Source organism: Cynocephalus volans, chromosome 14 (assembly GCF_027409185.1).
Source record: "Cynocephalus volans isolate mCynVol1 chromosome 14, mCynVol1.pri, whole genome shotgun sequence".
NCBI classification, from domain to species: domain Eukaryota; kingdom Metazoa; phylum Chordata; class Mammalia; order Dermoptera; family Cynocephalidae; genus Cynocephalus; species Cynocephalus volans.
This window is the reverse complement of record NC_084473.1, coordinates 70,132,813-70,148,409: the sequence shown is the minus strand read 5'-3', so window position 1 is coordinate 70,148,409 and position 15,597 is coordinate 70,132,813. Positions and strand designations below refer to the sequence as shown.

General features: G+C 37.2%; 1 protein-coding gene across 2 annotated transcripts in view; it reads left to right on the top strand.

Moving 5' to 3' along the window:
- The window catches only part of DUSP11 (dual specificity phosphatase 11), a 29,150-nt gene continuing 13,553 nt past the window's right edge, over positions 1 to 15,597 (top strand). The window contains exons 1-7 of one of the 2 annotated variants that reach the window (XM_063078330.1): positions 1 to 222; positions 1,705 to 1,780; positions 4,740 to 4,871; positions 8,408 to 8,531; positions 12,097 to 12,157; positions 14,196 to 14,242; positions 14,497 to 14,572. In XM_063078330.1, coding sequence (XP_062934400.1) covers positions 116 to 222; positions 1,705 to 1,780; positions 4,740 to 4,871; positions 8,408 to 8,531; positions 12,097 to 12,157; positions 14,196 to 14,242; positions 14,497 to 14,572 — 623 coding nt within the window. In that variant the 5' untranslated portion in view covers positions 1 to 115. The remainder of the gene's footprint in view (positions 223 to 1,704; positions 1,781 to 4,739; positions 4,872 to 8,407; positions 8,532 to 12,096; positions 12,158 to 14,195; positions 14,243 to 14,496; positions 14,573 to 15,597) is intronic. The other variant, XM_063078329.1, reaches the window with a different exon arrangement.

Sequence of the window (15,597 nt, the reverse complement as noted above, 5' to 3'; positions counted from 1 at the left end):
CCTGCGTGTTTGCTGCGGAGGCGCCTTCGCTCTGGGAACTTGTTCCGTCACCGAATGCTCCGGGCTGGCCGCTTTCACCCTCTTGATATTGGGTGGGCGGCATCTCGGGGCCCACATGAGCCAATGGCATCGTACCCGCGGTGGCTGGGGTCTGGGACGCCACTTTTCTGGACGCTCCTCGGCTAAGAAGAAGGGCGCGGGCGGAAACCACATCCCCGAAAGGTAATACGCGCTGGGGCTTGGGCATGGCCCTTCCAGCCGGTAGCTTCCGGCCTGGGCTGCAGGTCTTGCAGTCGCCGCCTCTCACTGTCACTGCCGCGCGCTTGGCCCATCCGCTCCTTACGACCCTTGTCCCTTAGAGGCAGTGACCCTCTCGCTGCGCCACCCGCAGTCGCTGAAAGGGACAGTGTCTGTGATTTCCCCCCTACCACCCATTCTTTTAAAAGCGAGGCTCCGGCCATTGCTGCTCAGTGAGAGTACGGAAGGACTGCTTTAAGGCGGAACTGTTAGTGTTGGGAACACTCCTTAATTACCAAAATGGAACCTCCCTCAATTCCCCAAGCTGTGTTATATTGGCACAGAGAAAGAGAGTAATAAGATAGAAGTTTGAGAAAAGGAACCCAGCAGTACCGCCCTGAGATCTTACATGGAAGGTAGGTTTGTACTGTTTCCAGAAACACAAAGTGCATACTGTTGCTTCCAAGCAGGTGTCAGCAGAGATTCCTTCCTCTGTACGTGCAGACGGTTCATTTGGGGAATTTGAGAAGAGAACTGTGTTTTCTCCTGGAGACCTTCCTGTCCCTCATCTCATGCCTCCTTCTATTTCCAGAGTATCTTTTGAATCTGTCAACTTCTCTCTATCAGCTCCTCAACACACGTTTTGCCTGACCTATTGCAGTTGGGTCCTAATTAGTGTCCATTCATCTACTTGTTTCCTTTCAATACATTCTTCACACAGGAAATTTTTTTAATAGGTAATTGTTAAAAACTGAAATTGAATTGTAATCGGAATATTGCTCATAAACGTTGCTCAAAAACATTGTTTTAAGAATAGAAACAAACTCCTTCTCGATATCTGTAATATAAGGTTCTGCATGGTCTGGGATCCTGTCTGCTTTTCCATCCCCATCTCTTTCCACTCTTCACCTCACTTTCTGTGCTGCAGATATACTGTATTAACCCTAGTTAATTAAAACTCATCTCACAGAAGTCAACTCAAATATTACTTTTCACTGTGACACCTGGAGTTCACAGGCCCTTTCTATCAAGTTTTCTCTTAAAATATGAACTCAGACTTCCCTACTGGTTGAATTTAATGGCATCAGTTGTGTGAAGACCAAAAATAAACAGTGAAGTCAAAGAATTGAATTTATACTATTTCAGTCATTGTATAATTAATGCTTTCTTAGCATTTGGTACTGGGCCAAGTTTTGTCAGGGATACAGAAGTTCTGGCCATCTTTGGTTTTAAATATGCCTTGCACTGTTTTGTTGCTTTGTATCTGTTTTCAAGATGGAGAAACAGGAAGAAGGAAAGTCTAGGTTGTTACTAGGTGGGATTGAATAAGTGGAGTGGCAAAATGCAAAACAGAGAAAAGAGGAGACATGCTGTGTGGGCTGTGATTCCCATTTTCAAGGTTTCTTCATTCTCTGCAGGGAGACAAGGCTATCATACAATTTGGCTAATAAAAAATATATCTGATAGGTGGAAAGACTATCTCCCAGTTGGACAGCGGATGCCTGGAACTCGGTTCATTGCTTTCAAAGTTCCTTTGCAAAAGGTAAGCAAAAGTTGATTCAGTATTCTTTCAGAAATCTGAATTAACCATGTGGAACACTGGTTCTCAACCCTATCACACTCCATTCTCCGTTTTTATAGCAGATACTTTTAATGCCTTCTTACTGAAATGAAATTCATAGATAAAATATAATCTACTTCATAAATAAATTGAAAGGAAAAAGTCAATGTAACACCCTCATTATAATATAAAGAATAAATTTTTGAAAAGTAATTTGTAATAAAGTAATAGTTTTCAATATGTAAATGTTTGGACACAACTACGCTAGAAGACATGAAGAAATAGTTGCTTGCACCGTGAGTGCAAGAACTACAAATGCGGACTGCTCTAGGGGGGTTATATTGACTTAAGTGTAGGGGTTTTCATAGTAGTGAACAGCTTTTAGTAGACTTGCAAACAAAACAAAGAATGGTCTTCACTTGGTTGGTAAGATTATTATCATCTTGGAAAATTCTGTGTTCATTCAAATTGTGCAAAAACTACTTTACGTTTGTTAGTGAAATGGATGTAGGTTCAAGGCTGACATAAATATGAAGTTTTTTTTTTAACTCATATTAATGTTGAGTAGGACACTCAAAAAGTCGTTCTGTATGCGGGACACATTTGTGGGACTGTTCTGAATTTGGCAAGCTGTCTAGCGTCTAAGACCCTCACCTACTAGATGCCAGTAGGACCCCTTCCCTCCTATTGTCACAACCACAAATGCTCTGCATCAGCAAAATCGATTTCAACATGGAAACTCTGAAGGTTGTGTTTTTGTTTGAACTAGGAAAGCAATAGGTTGGGAAAGCATTTGACATGCATTAAAAAAGTAAGAAGAGAAGATGAAGACAAATATTGTCTTCTAGATTCCATATCTTATTAAAATTGCCCAACATAGCAGGGATTAGTATCAGGAAAAGCCCATGTTGAATGTTTTGGGAATTTATTTAATTTGTGACCCATAGGTCAGGCTTCCTTTTTCACCTGCTGTAACAACTTTTCTGCATCTCTAGACTTCAAAATTAGTTGTTTTAGAGAGAGAAACACGTGGTTCTTATTTACATCTACATCCAACAACACCAAGCATAGTGTTTGACATATAACAAAAACTTAACAAATCTTTGTTGAATAAATGGATTCCTTACTCACGTTTGCAGTTACTGTGAATATTTTCCTATACATCTCCTCGTCTATGCTATTGTCCTAACTCTTGAAGTTCCTACTCCATGGCCTCTTAAAATTGACTCCTGTGCTTTCAGAAGGGTCCCTGCTCAGCCCCTTGCCTGAAAGTCCATCGGTAAGAGGAGAGAAAAGCGGAGGACTCTTCACTTCTTTTTCTCCCCACAGCCACACATCATTGCTGCCCGATGTCTTAATTAAAGGCTTCTTCTAGTTGTGTATACTTGTTTTCTTCAGTGTTGGGGTTGTTGAAAGTACCATAGAGGGGATTATGAAGAAGTAAAACTGCTCTCAGTATAGTTCCTACATGTAGTAGAGTTAGGGAGATGAACTATCCGTGTGTGGCAGTGAAGTGTGGCATTGGTTTCTTGTGTTTCTTAGAGAAGACACCCAAGGAAAAACAGGCTCAATACTTGACAGTCACTTCCCAAGCACACTAGAGTATGAAATAGGATGTAAGTGTCAAATAAATGCTATGGCAAAAAATACTTAGGAATTCAAAGGAGGGAGAAGTGACTCCAGCAGAGTTAATGAAGGAAGTCTTACTAAAGAGTTTATGACTTAAATTAGCTATCTAATGTTAGTTATTATTCAAATAGATGGAGATGATAATTGATCCATCAGCTCCATGTATGTGCAAGAAACTGGCTAAAGAGATGGCCTTGTAAGCAATTTACTCTTCAGAACTTTTACAATATTATGTGGAAGACTCACCATCAAATCTGAGAAGTCTTCCCAAGTTAATTTATAAGTATAACTTCATGTCAATAGGAATTTTCTGAGTTAGGCAGGTTCTAAAACTCATAGAAAAATAAACATTAATAGCCAGGAAAAGTCTGATAAAGAATAATGGAGGTGGAGGGGGGAGTCCTCCAACCCTACCAGATACTAAACCATATTAAAAGTGTGTTGTTGAAGCACAGGGGATTTTCAGGGCAGTGAAACTACTGTGTGTGATACAAAAAGGAAGGGTGGATACGTGTCTTTACAGAAGAGGATACTTTTGATTGTGAAAAAGTTGAATTAAAAGGTAATATGAATCCTTCCATGAATTTTTTGAAGACCACCTGTATTGGTCAAAACCCATAGAATATATAACATGGAGTGAACCTTAGGTAATACAAACTATGTGCTTTGGTTGATAGTGATGTGTCAGAGTTGGTTCATCGATTGTAACAAACGGACCACACTGGGTGAAATGTTGATGGTCCCGGAGGGAAAGTACAGTCTGTCCTTTGGCTGAGTTTTGCTGTGAACCTAAAACTGTTCTAAAAACTAAAGTCTATTAATTAAAAAAAAAAAAAAAAAAGTGATGTTGCTGGCCCTTGAATAGCCAGACAGGTCAATAGAACAGAGTACAAAGTCCAAAAATAAGCCACATATACAAAAGAATATTTCGCAATAAAAGCCATCCTTCATACATGTAGACATTTAAGAAATATTTAGAAGCACTAGATATGATGGGCAGTCCAGTTGTTAGCTGGGGATACAGTGGTGAACAAAGTCAGTGTGATTCTTGCCTTCTGGGTATTTACAGTCTGGTTAGGAGACCAACAGGAAATAAAGAAGCATAGAAATAAATGCGTAGAATTGAACTTATTTTCTTCCTTCTGGTCTTACCGGATGAAAGGATTGTAATGTAGCTTCTTCATTCCAGAAGAGTAGAAACTTTCCTTCAAAACCCATTGTAAGTTAGCATCACAGGGCTTGAATAAATGTATAATATAACACAGGATTTTAAGCACACATTTGCTCTTTCTTATTTCGTTCTCTTTGACAGAGTTTTGAAGAGAAACTTGCTCCGGAAGAACGCTTTTCCCCTTTGGATCTTTTTAACAAAATCCGAGAACAAAATGAAGAACTAGGACTGATAATTGATTTAACATATACTCAACGGTATTATAAGCCAGAGGTAAACAGAACCCTTCATTGAAGAGAACTTTCTTCATTCTAATACGAAAATAATTCATTGTAATTCAGCAATAATTCAGAAGTTGTCATCTTGTGCTAATGTTAAGGCCGGCCTTCTTTTCTGGGTAATAATTTTAAAAGGGAACCAGATGATTTCCTTAATTAAATATTTTTAATTGCTGACTTAAAATGAGAATTTAGACATGAATTGAACTGTAATATTTGGTAGTGGGCTGTGGGTTTGCTTAAGAAATTCTATAAGTGTCCATATTCATTATTTTGAAAATGAAGTAAATTTAGTAATACTAGTAGTGGCCTGAAGGAAAGAAAAGAATACATTGTATGTCTTATAGCACTTATTTTAAGCAGCTGCCTGGGCATGTGTAAGCATCATGGTAAAAGACACTTGTCCTCTAAGTTTTATCCTTTCTTTTCCTAATATCTTTTCATATAATAAGGAACCCTATGTATTCTGCTGGCCACATGTGGTGTATCAGTGGGAAAGAATTATCTTCCTGGCCAGTTTCATGGCCTTTGGAACAGTAACACCTAATGTTTCTTAGCACTTGTGTTTGTATAGCAATTTGCCATTTAAAAAGTATTTTCACATGTATTAATTTAGTTAATCTTCACAATAATCCTATGCTGATGATATAGCAGCAGTATTAATGTCTCCTATTGGGTACTTATTCTGCACTAAAGTCAGAGGATAGATGATTACAATTAACACATTTTTTGCTGTTTTTGATAAAACTGAGGCTCAAAAAAGGAAGAATTAAAACTTGAGTTCATTTTCTCTCTTGTGCTTTTTTATTGTGGTAAAGCATCCATAATGATATTTATCAGTTTAGACATTCATAAAAGTACCATTCATTGGCATTAATACCATTCACAATGTTGTGTAACCATCACTACTGTCTATACCCAGGACTTTTTCACCATCCCTTACAAAAGCTCTGTAACCATCAAACAGTCATTTTCCCTTCTCCCTAGGCCCTGCTATTCTCTAGTCTACTTTTGCTCTCTATGAATTTGCCTGTTCTAGGTACCTCATGGAAGTGGAATCATACAATATTTTCTCTTGTGTGTCAGGCTTATTTCAGTAGGCGTGTTTCTAAGGTTTATTCAAGTTATAGCATGTATGAAATATTCCTTTTTATGGCTAAATAGTATTCCATTGTGTTCATATAACGTATTTTATTTATCCGTTCATCTATTGATGGGCGGTAGGCTTGTTTCCACCTTTTGGTGACTGTGAATAACACTGCTGTGAACAATGGTGTACAAATATTTGTTTGAACCCTTGCTTCCAATTCTTTTAGCTACGTAGCTAGGAGTGTAATTGCTAGGTCATATGGTAGTTCTATGTTTGATTTTATGAGAAACTTCCAAACTGTTTTCCATAGTGTTGTCCTCTTGTTTTTAAACTATTATCACAAATTTCAGAGATATGCAGAAGGAGACACTAATATTTGTAGCTTTTAATTGTACACCCATGAACTCTTTGAGCTTCAATATCTATGAACTGATAGCTGTTGTGTTTTATGTATTTCCTTACCTATTTCACCCCATTCCATATTTTGAAGCAAATTCCAGGTATTATATAATTTTTCCTGTACATTCTTGGTATGTATATTTATAATGCAGTTGATCCTTGAACAACACGGTTTTGAATTCTGTGGGTCCACTTACATGTTGATTTTTTTCAATAAATATACATACAGTAATTGTACATGTATTTCTCTTTCTTGTGGTTTTCTTAATAACATTTTCTTTTTTCTAGCTTACTTTATTGTAAGAATATGTTATATAATATAACATACAAAATATGTGTTAGTGGACTGTGTTATTGGTAAGGTTGCTGGTCAACAGTAGACTGTTAGTAGTTAAGATTTTGGGGAGTCAGAAGCGGAATGTGGATTTTCAACTGTATAGGGTCTGAACGCTCCCCACCCCCACATTGTTCAGGGGTCAACTATATAGGACTTTTATTCCTTAATAACAGTTTTTTAATGTCAAATATCCAATCAGTGCTTTAAATTTGCAGTCATCTCCTAAATGTCGTAAAAATTATCATTTTGCCATTGTTGTTAGGTCTCTTAAGTCTTATGTAATCTATAGGTTCCCCTCCATGTCTCTCTCACTTTCTTTTTCTTTTTTTTCTTTTGAATTTTTTGTTTTGACGAAACCAGGTAATTTGCACTACCTAGATTTTGATGATTGCATAACTATTTGTTTTAAAATATACTTTGGTCTTTTTATTCCTGTAACTTGGCAGTCAGACCTCGCTTGATCAGATTCAGGCTTGATTTTTTTTTTTTTTTTTTTTTGCAAGACAGTTTCATAGGTGATGATGTGTTCCTTCATCAGGAAGCTTTTAATGAGTGGTTGTCTCATTCTGTGATATTAGCAGGCATTGATGATTGATACCTAAATCCATTAATGGTGAAGTCTATCATTCTTTTTTCATTTATTATTAGGTATATTTCTATAAGAAGTTTTTCCTTTCATCCACTATTTGTTTGCCCAGTTATACAGGCATGATACTCTTATTTGACAGTTTTCAAAATAATGAGTTGATTTACTAGTATTCTCTAGTGGTTACCAATTAGATGTTATATTTTATTAATTAATTTTGTGTGTCATTATGAACTCCATTGCAGTTGTTTTTCTTATTGAGGCACAAATTGAGGTCCTGTCTTTGAACAATTGGAGCTTCTCAATTTATCTTCTCAGTCCTTTTGACACAACCCTTGCAATCTTTGATCACTTTTTTTGCATTTGTATGAAAAAAAAGTTTCAAGCTCTTCTTGTACATTTTGTGCCCCAACCTGAGCTCAGCCATTTATCCAAGGAGCTTTTATTCCTTCCAGTGAGAAAGGTATTTAGAGATTACAGTCTGAGTGCCTGAAGTGTTCATTGCTACTAGGCTGACATTGTTTCTAGGCTTTTTCCACGAACAGAGCTAGGAAATGTGTGTTTGTTTGTAATGTAAAATATATCATGGTGTCATATTGATACTTCCCATTTAAACTCAGAACTACAGGATTTTCACTTAACCTCTTCTGTCTTTCATTTGTATCTACTTTCTCCAACCACAAGAATACCAGTTCTCAACAGTACCTGAATTTCACTCTATCTCGTAATTCATATCTAAGTTCTTCTGACTCTATTCTACTATTTTACTTACATCGCAGCTGTTTTATGAAGGAACTGGCCTTTGAAATGTGAACTATTACGTAGAAATTGAAAATATTATATAAAACGATTTATATAATATTTAGTTATATATGCATTTATTCACATGGAATTTGCTTTGAGTTTTATATACCTATTGACTATCTGTTCTGTAGTTTTAATGAAAATCAAGCAATATTCCTTGAAGCAGCTTTGGAAAAAAAATGGCTTTTTTATCAGAATTACTGACATATTAAGTTTATTCTAATCTCTTGGTTTATATTCTGGCTTCTCTAATTAATCTTTAATTCCTTCCTTACAAATGAAATAACATACATTTTTCATGATTTTACTTTATAGGATTTACCAGAAACTATTCCTTACTTGAAAATTTTTACAGTTGGGCATCGGGTGCCTGATGATGACACTATTTTAAAATTCAAATGTGCTGTTAATGGGTTTTTGAAAGAAAATAAAGATAATGGTGAGTTTTTGGTTTTTTTTCTTATCTGAACTTTGGTGTGCATTTTGAATGGGGTTGGGGATTTTTGATTATTTTTAATAGTTCCAACATTAGGCCTGTTGTATTTCATGATGTTAAGGTGAAAATGTCAATAGGTGATAATAGGATAAGGTGTTTTTCCTTTTGTTACAAATAAAGAATTTAGTTTACTTTGGAAGATAATTTGAGAAGTATGAACAGAACTAGCTTATTCATCTCTTCTTTAAACATTTGAATGGGAAATATGTAATAAGATAAAAAGGTTCTTTTGTCTTACATTTTGGTTAAAAGGTGAGAGGTGAAAGAAAAGATTTAAAATCTCAGGGTCTTAGAGTTACATAAAAGAGACAACAAAAGGCAAAGATTAGGAGTGAGAGAGACTGCTAGAAGCAAATCAACAGTGTGGACCAGTGGAATTACATCTTTGTCATGTGTATTTAAGATATTTCTGTTGTTTTCTACCTTGAGTACAGGTGAGGGAGGACACTTATTTTTATTCTTCAGACGGGAAGAAATTAGGTCAAAGGCTGAAACTTGCTTGTTCCTGCCTTAAGATCTACCTTACTCTGTTGAAAATAGATCTTAATAGCATCCAAATTTTAAGGATCCTGTTGCCTTTTTCTGGCATCTACCTACCAGAAAGAATATGATATTTACCATATTTTAATAACGAAGGAGATTTTTTCTTTGGAAAGCCAGTGACAACTCACAGTTTACAAAGCATTCATTTTAACTTCTTTCTAAATTTAGCTCGAGGAGGGTACACTTAATTACATAAATCTGACAGATAGTAAATATTCTTTTTTTTTTTTAATATGACAGGGAGTAGGGGAGAAAGAATAGAGATGGAGGTGGGAATATGGGGGATGGGAGGTGAGAAAGAGATTGGATCAGTGGATTTGAAAATAAATTTCAAACTATAACCTGGTCCCTTAATGAAGGCACTAGCTCTTAAATATCTTAAACCCTGTTCACAGATCATCCCCTGTACTTCAAGACTTGAGAGCTTGGCTTTCTTTTTTTTTTTCTTTTTTAAAGATGACCGGTAAGGGGATCTTAACCCTTGACTTGGTGTTGTCAGCACCATGCTCTCCAAAGTGAGCTAACCGGCCATCCCTATATAGGGATCCAAACCCTTGGCCTTGGTGTTATCAGCACCACACTCTCCCAAGTGAGCCAGGGGCTGGCCCTGAGAGCTTGGCTTTTTGCCTGTGATAACCACAGCATCTACAAAGGAAGTAACTTATCTCATTTGTAGAAGTTGTGATCACAAAAATATATTACTTCTTAAGAAGTGAGGGGGCAGCTGCCAGCCTACTACCCGCTTCCAGTCTCTTGTGTGTGAAACTATTATATGGTGTTTCATCTCTTCTGTGAGGGCTAGGAAATCCTTATGAGTACGTGGGGAACACATTTCTAAATCTTGGTTGTTTACTTATTACACCCAGTATGGTCAGTTGGATAGGCTGAATCCCGTCTTGGTCTTCTGCCTGAGTTGTGCTGACTTCTATAGTGTCTTGCAGTACTCCCTACTATAGCAGTCATGGGATCTCATTTATTATCACTTTTGGCTACCTTTGCTACAAACTTCTCCACAGATAACAAAAGAAGGACACTACACTATCCACTCCCTAGAACTAGTAAAGACTCAGAAAATAAATTGATTCAGTAAGCACTTACTGAATCAGAGCCTTTTAGGCTTATTGTTAGGTCTTGGGAATAAAGAGGGGAATAGCAGTCTTTGTTCTTTAGAAACTCAGTTATCTAGGAAGATAAACATGTAGTATATGTGGTTTAAGACATGGGTTAAGTATAATAAAACAGTAAATTGAGTGCAGTAAGAATATAGAGGAGAGGTTAATGAAGGCCTGACTGAGGAGACAGCATTTTAGCTGGACTGGAGGGAAGAGGATTTTGCTACAATGAGGAAAGGACAGCCCAGTTATTAGGAATAGATGTAAAAGATACAGGGCTTGAAGCTGTGGAGAAGCGGCCTCTGGTGTGACTAGAAGGTAGTGTGAAAGGGTGTCGAATTCATATGTTCATTTGCAACAAATATTTATATAACCTTCTATGTTGACAGCACTGTTCTGGGAAGTGGGAACAGAATAAAGCCCTTGCCTTTATATACATTACATTCTAGTGGGGGAGAGAGAGAAACACATAACTATATGGAATGTTAGATGGTGATAGTGTTTTGAAGAATAACAAACCGAGATAAAGGGATGAAGGGAGTGGTGGGTGATCAGGAAAAGCCCCTCTATTAAGATGTCATTTCAGCAGAGCCTTAAAGGAAGTGAGGCACCAAGCCATTGGATATCTAGGGGAGGAGTGTTCCAAGGCAGAGGGAACAGCAGGTGCAAAGTCCCTGAGGAATGACTATACTTAGCATGTTTGAGGAATAGTAAGGAGGCCAGTGTGGCTGGGGCGGAATGAATAAGTAAGGGTCAGCGCAGTAGAAAATGGTATCAGAGAGGCTGGGGGTGTGCAGGAGGGAGGTGGACATAGAGGTCCTTGTGAATCATAGGATCATTGCAGACTTATAATTCAATTGGAAAGAGAGATTGATATCAGTTTATATAAAGAGTTCTAAATGCCATGCTAAAATATTTTGGCTTTATTCTATGCTAAGTGAAGATTTTTAAGCAAAGGAGCAACATAGCCAAATCTATGTTTTAGAAGGATAACATCTTCCCTATGGAGGTTCAATTGAAATAGAAGAGGCAGAAGTAGAGACGTTAATTTGTAGTAGCAATTCAGGCAGGTGATGATGAATGTCTTCCATACCAGGCACCACCTACTCACAGACACAGATTTTGTAAAGGCAAGCTGCTGTTTTTTTTGTTTAATTCCTCATATAATTTTTCTTAAATGATGGACTAAAAAATACTATAGGATAATTGGAAAAATCTTCTACTTGGTTCTAGCCTTTGTTCTATTTGTCTGCTGTGTAGCCTTTCCTTTTTGTTGTAAAATATGAATAGTGCTGTTTACCTGGGTATTTCACAGGGCACGTAGACCTGTGACGTGAGGAGCACCAAATGAGAGAAGGAATGGAAGTGCTTTGGGAACTCAAGTATAATGGAAACTGTTCTTAATATTCAGTATTAAAAGTGAAGGCATTTCATTTGTTTCATTCAGAAACAAATTTCATTCTTTCATAGCCTGTTGTTTTTCTTTCTTTTTTTCCCCACTCCCTTTTAAAATAATTAAATCAATTAATGATGGACATTGTATATGGAAACAAATGGGATTGTCCCAATGCAATTTGAGCTATTAGAACCTGACCAGAACTTTTCTGGTTTACATCAAGTTTAATTGGGGCTATGTAAAATTTCCCAGAGACAATCAGACAATGGCTTTCTGTTAGATATTCTTTATATTTTTATTCTTTATGTTCCTAAAAAACACATTCCTCTTCAGATTTATTCTCTTCAGGGGAGTGGTAAAGATGTGGTAACTTAGAATGTTACTCTTCAGAAAATCATGTAACTTGTTTTTAGTGTATCTACTTCAGTTACTTAACTCTGTAGTCCTTGTTTTACAGACAAACTTATTGGCGTCCACTGTACACATGGTTTAAACAGGACTGGCTACCTCATCTGCAGGTGAGTTGTTAACCCCAGATGCAGACCATGTTTCAGTTGTTTTTCTCAATTTATAATAGTAATATAAGCTTGTTGCAAAAATGCAGTCAATATAGAAATGTAGTAGAAAGCAACCTTGCCCCACACTCAGAGATTACCACCATTAATAATTTAGAACATACCTTTTCAGGCTTTAAATATGCAGATGCAAGCATATATGTGTTACATGCTCTCATAGCCCCATGTCCCTCTCCTTCTTAGCACTATGTGTGTGTGTGTGTGTATATATATATACACACACACACACTTAATGGTATAACAGTTAGACATTCTGTTTTATAATTTAATATGTGGTAGACATCTTTCTATGGAGAACTCATTCTTTTTAAAGGCTGCATTGTCCTTTTGTATACTGGTGAACCTAAAAGTCAGAAGTTTTTGATACTATAAAACATTGAGGTAATGAACATAGCTGTGTGAACATCTTGGAATACACATGTCATTACCCCAGAGATAATTTCATGCAAAATGCAATTTCTGAATCAAAGGGTATGCATCCTTAATGCTTTTTATGGATGTTGCTACACTGTACCAATTTGAATTTTTTCATTCAGAAAATATTAAGTATCTGCTATGTGTAGGCACTGTGCTGGGTGCTAGGAAAGAGACTTGACCTGTCCTCTGTGAATCCTAACAGTCTAGAGAGGAAGTAGATATTAAAGAATCACACAAATGCATATACTCATAGAATTACCACTCTGACAAGTGCTAAGAAGGAGAGGGACATGGGGCTATGAGAGCGTGTAACAGGGAGGATTTGACTTCATCCAGGAAGCTAGAGGTTTCCATGGGGAAGTTTTGAGCAAATATCTGAAGGATGAGTATGTATTAAGCAGGTGGGGACATTGTGGAGAGAATTCTGGACATCAGAAACAGCAAAGACCCTAAAATAGGAAAAATATGCTCTGTTAGAAGAACCAGCCGGGGAGGCATTAATGTATGGCATTAAAATGAAGCTGAAAATATGGGTACGGGGAGATCATGCAGAACTGTGTTTAAGGGTTTAATCTTTACCTTAAGAGCAATAGAAAACCATTGAACTTTCTTTTTGGAGGGAAGGATGAATGTGTGGAACATAGTGAAATTGGCATTTTCAATCTATCGTTTTGCTACTGAGTGGAGAATACAATGCAGAGGGAAAGAAGTAGAAGCAAGGAGATGAATTAGGAGGCTTTTGCAGGAATTGAGGCATAATGGTAGTTTGGGCCAGGTGTGGTGGTGGTGGTCATTTTGGTGGAAAGATGTGGACATATTCTAGAGGTATTTAGGCAATATTGTTGCTAGGACTTGGTGGTGGGTTGAAGATAAGAGTAAAGAAGAAATGGCGCACAGTGAGTTTCTGGTCTATATATTTGGTTACACAGTATTTTTTAGATATGATGTTAGATTTTTCTCAGTTTGTCTTTGGTCTATTGTTGGTTCCCGATAAATATTATGTCATATTAAGGAAGTCTCCTCCTGTTTCTAGTGTACGAAGTATTTTGATCAAAACTGACTGTTGGGGGCCGGCCTGTGGCTCGCTCGGGAGAGTGTGGTGCTGATAACACCAAGGCCACGGGTTCGGATCCCATATAGGGATGACCGGTTGGCTCATTGGGTGAGCGTGGTGCTGACAACACCAAGTCAAGGGTTAAGATCCCCTTACCAGTCATCTTTAAAAAAAAAAAAAAAAAACTGACTGTTGAATTTTATCAAATGTCTTTTTAATGTCTGCCACGTCTGGTCCTATATTTTATTTCCTTTATTAGTTAAATTATTATATGGATGTAAATAATTATATTAATAGGTCTTCTAAAGTTGAGTCATCCTTATATTCTTGGAATAACGTCTTTTTGTAGTCATGGTATCTCATTCTTTAATAATTGTTGAATTAGTGTGCTGATATTTTCTTAGGAACTTTATATCTACATTTGTAAGTGAAATTGGACGGTTTTGAAAAGAACTTGATTTTTTTTTCTTTTTGTATATGTAAATGACCCAAATTATGTTGTTTTGTTAGATATTTGATTGATGTAGAAGGCATGAGGCCAGATGATGCAATTGAATGTAAGTATGAGGGTTGTCACTCTTTCTCCCTTTCTATAAAAATTTAACATGGAAATATAGATGAATTTCTCAAATTTTGAAAAGAAAAATATTCATTTGTTCCAACGTAAGATAATCTTTGGCCAAAAGCAGTGTATCTGGAAGTAGTGAGATTTAACAGCCTGAATAATTAGTGAATTTCAGCTTTTGTTTGCTTTGTCTGGGAAAGATTTGTTTTTTGTGCTGTTATTTTTAATTGTTCATCCACTCCTCAGTGTTCAACAGGTGCCGGGGACATTGTTTAGAAAGACAAAACTACATTGAAGACCTTCAGAATGGATCTATCAGAAAGTAAGTCTTGCATTTGATATGTGAGATTTGTGGTTAGGAAGATCTCTTTTTATGTGTAGGCACACTCTGAGATATTGCAGGTTCAGTTCTAGACACAGCAATAAAGTGACTATCACAAAAAAGTGTTTCACAAAATCTTTTGGTTTCCTAGTGCATATAAAAGTTATGTTCACACTAGACTGTTGTCTTAATAGTGGTCTTAAAGTATGCAATAGCATTATGTCTAAAAAAATCACGTACATACCTTAATTTAAAAATACTTTATTATTGAGAGAGGCCCCAGCTGCTGCCAACCCCTGGGACCTGAGGCAGCAGAGCCGTGGAGTCTTGGCACCCTCTGCATGGGACCTCAGGCCACCGCCAGATGAGTCCCTGCCCCTGAGAGAGGCCCCAGCCACCACCGACCCCCAGGACCTGAGTCAACAACAGGCAGCTGAGCATCAACAAAACTCCCTGGTATTGCTCCAGACACCAAGGTGAAACAAGTTGACTGTGATAGCCTTAGCCACAATGACTAAAAGCCAATGGAGAGATACTAGAAATATGAAAAACCAAGAAAGTACTACACCACCAAAGGAATACATTAACTCTCAAGTTCTAGACACTACAGAAAAGAAGTCCTTGAAATGACTGACAAGGAATTTCGAGCAACAATCCTAAGGAAACTAAATGAGATACAAGAAGACTCAGTTAGACAGCACAAAGAAATGAAAAAAAGTATACAGGACCTGGAAGAGGAAATGTACAAAGAAATCAGTGACCTGAAAAAGAATGTAGCAGAGCTTGTGGAGCTGAAGGATTCATTCAACGAAATAAAAAACACAACAGAGAGCTTAACCAGCAGGCTAGATCAAGCAGAAGAGAAAATATCTGACCTTGAAGATTGCTTGTTTGAAATAACACAGGTGGACAAAAAAAGAAAGAAAAAAATTTAAAAACTTGAAGAAAATCTAAGAGAGATAACAGACAACCTCAAGTGCTCCAATGTCCAAACCATCTATATTCCAGAGGGGGAGGAAAAAGGA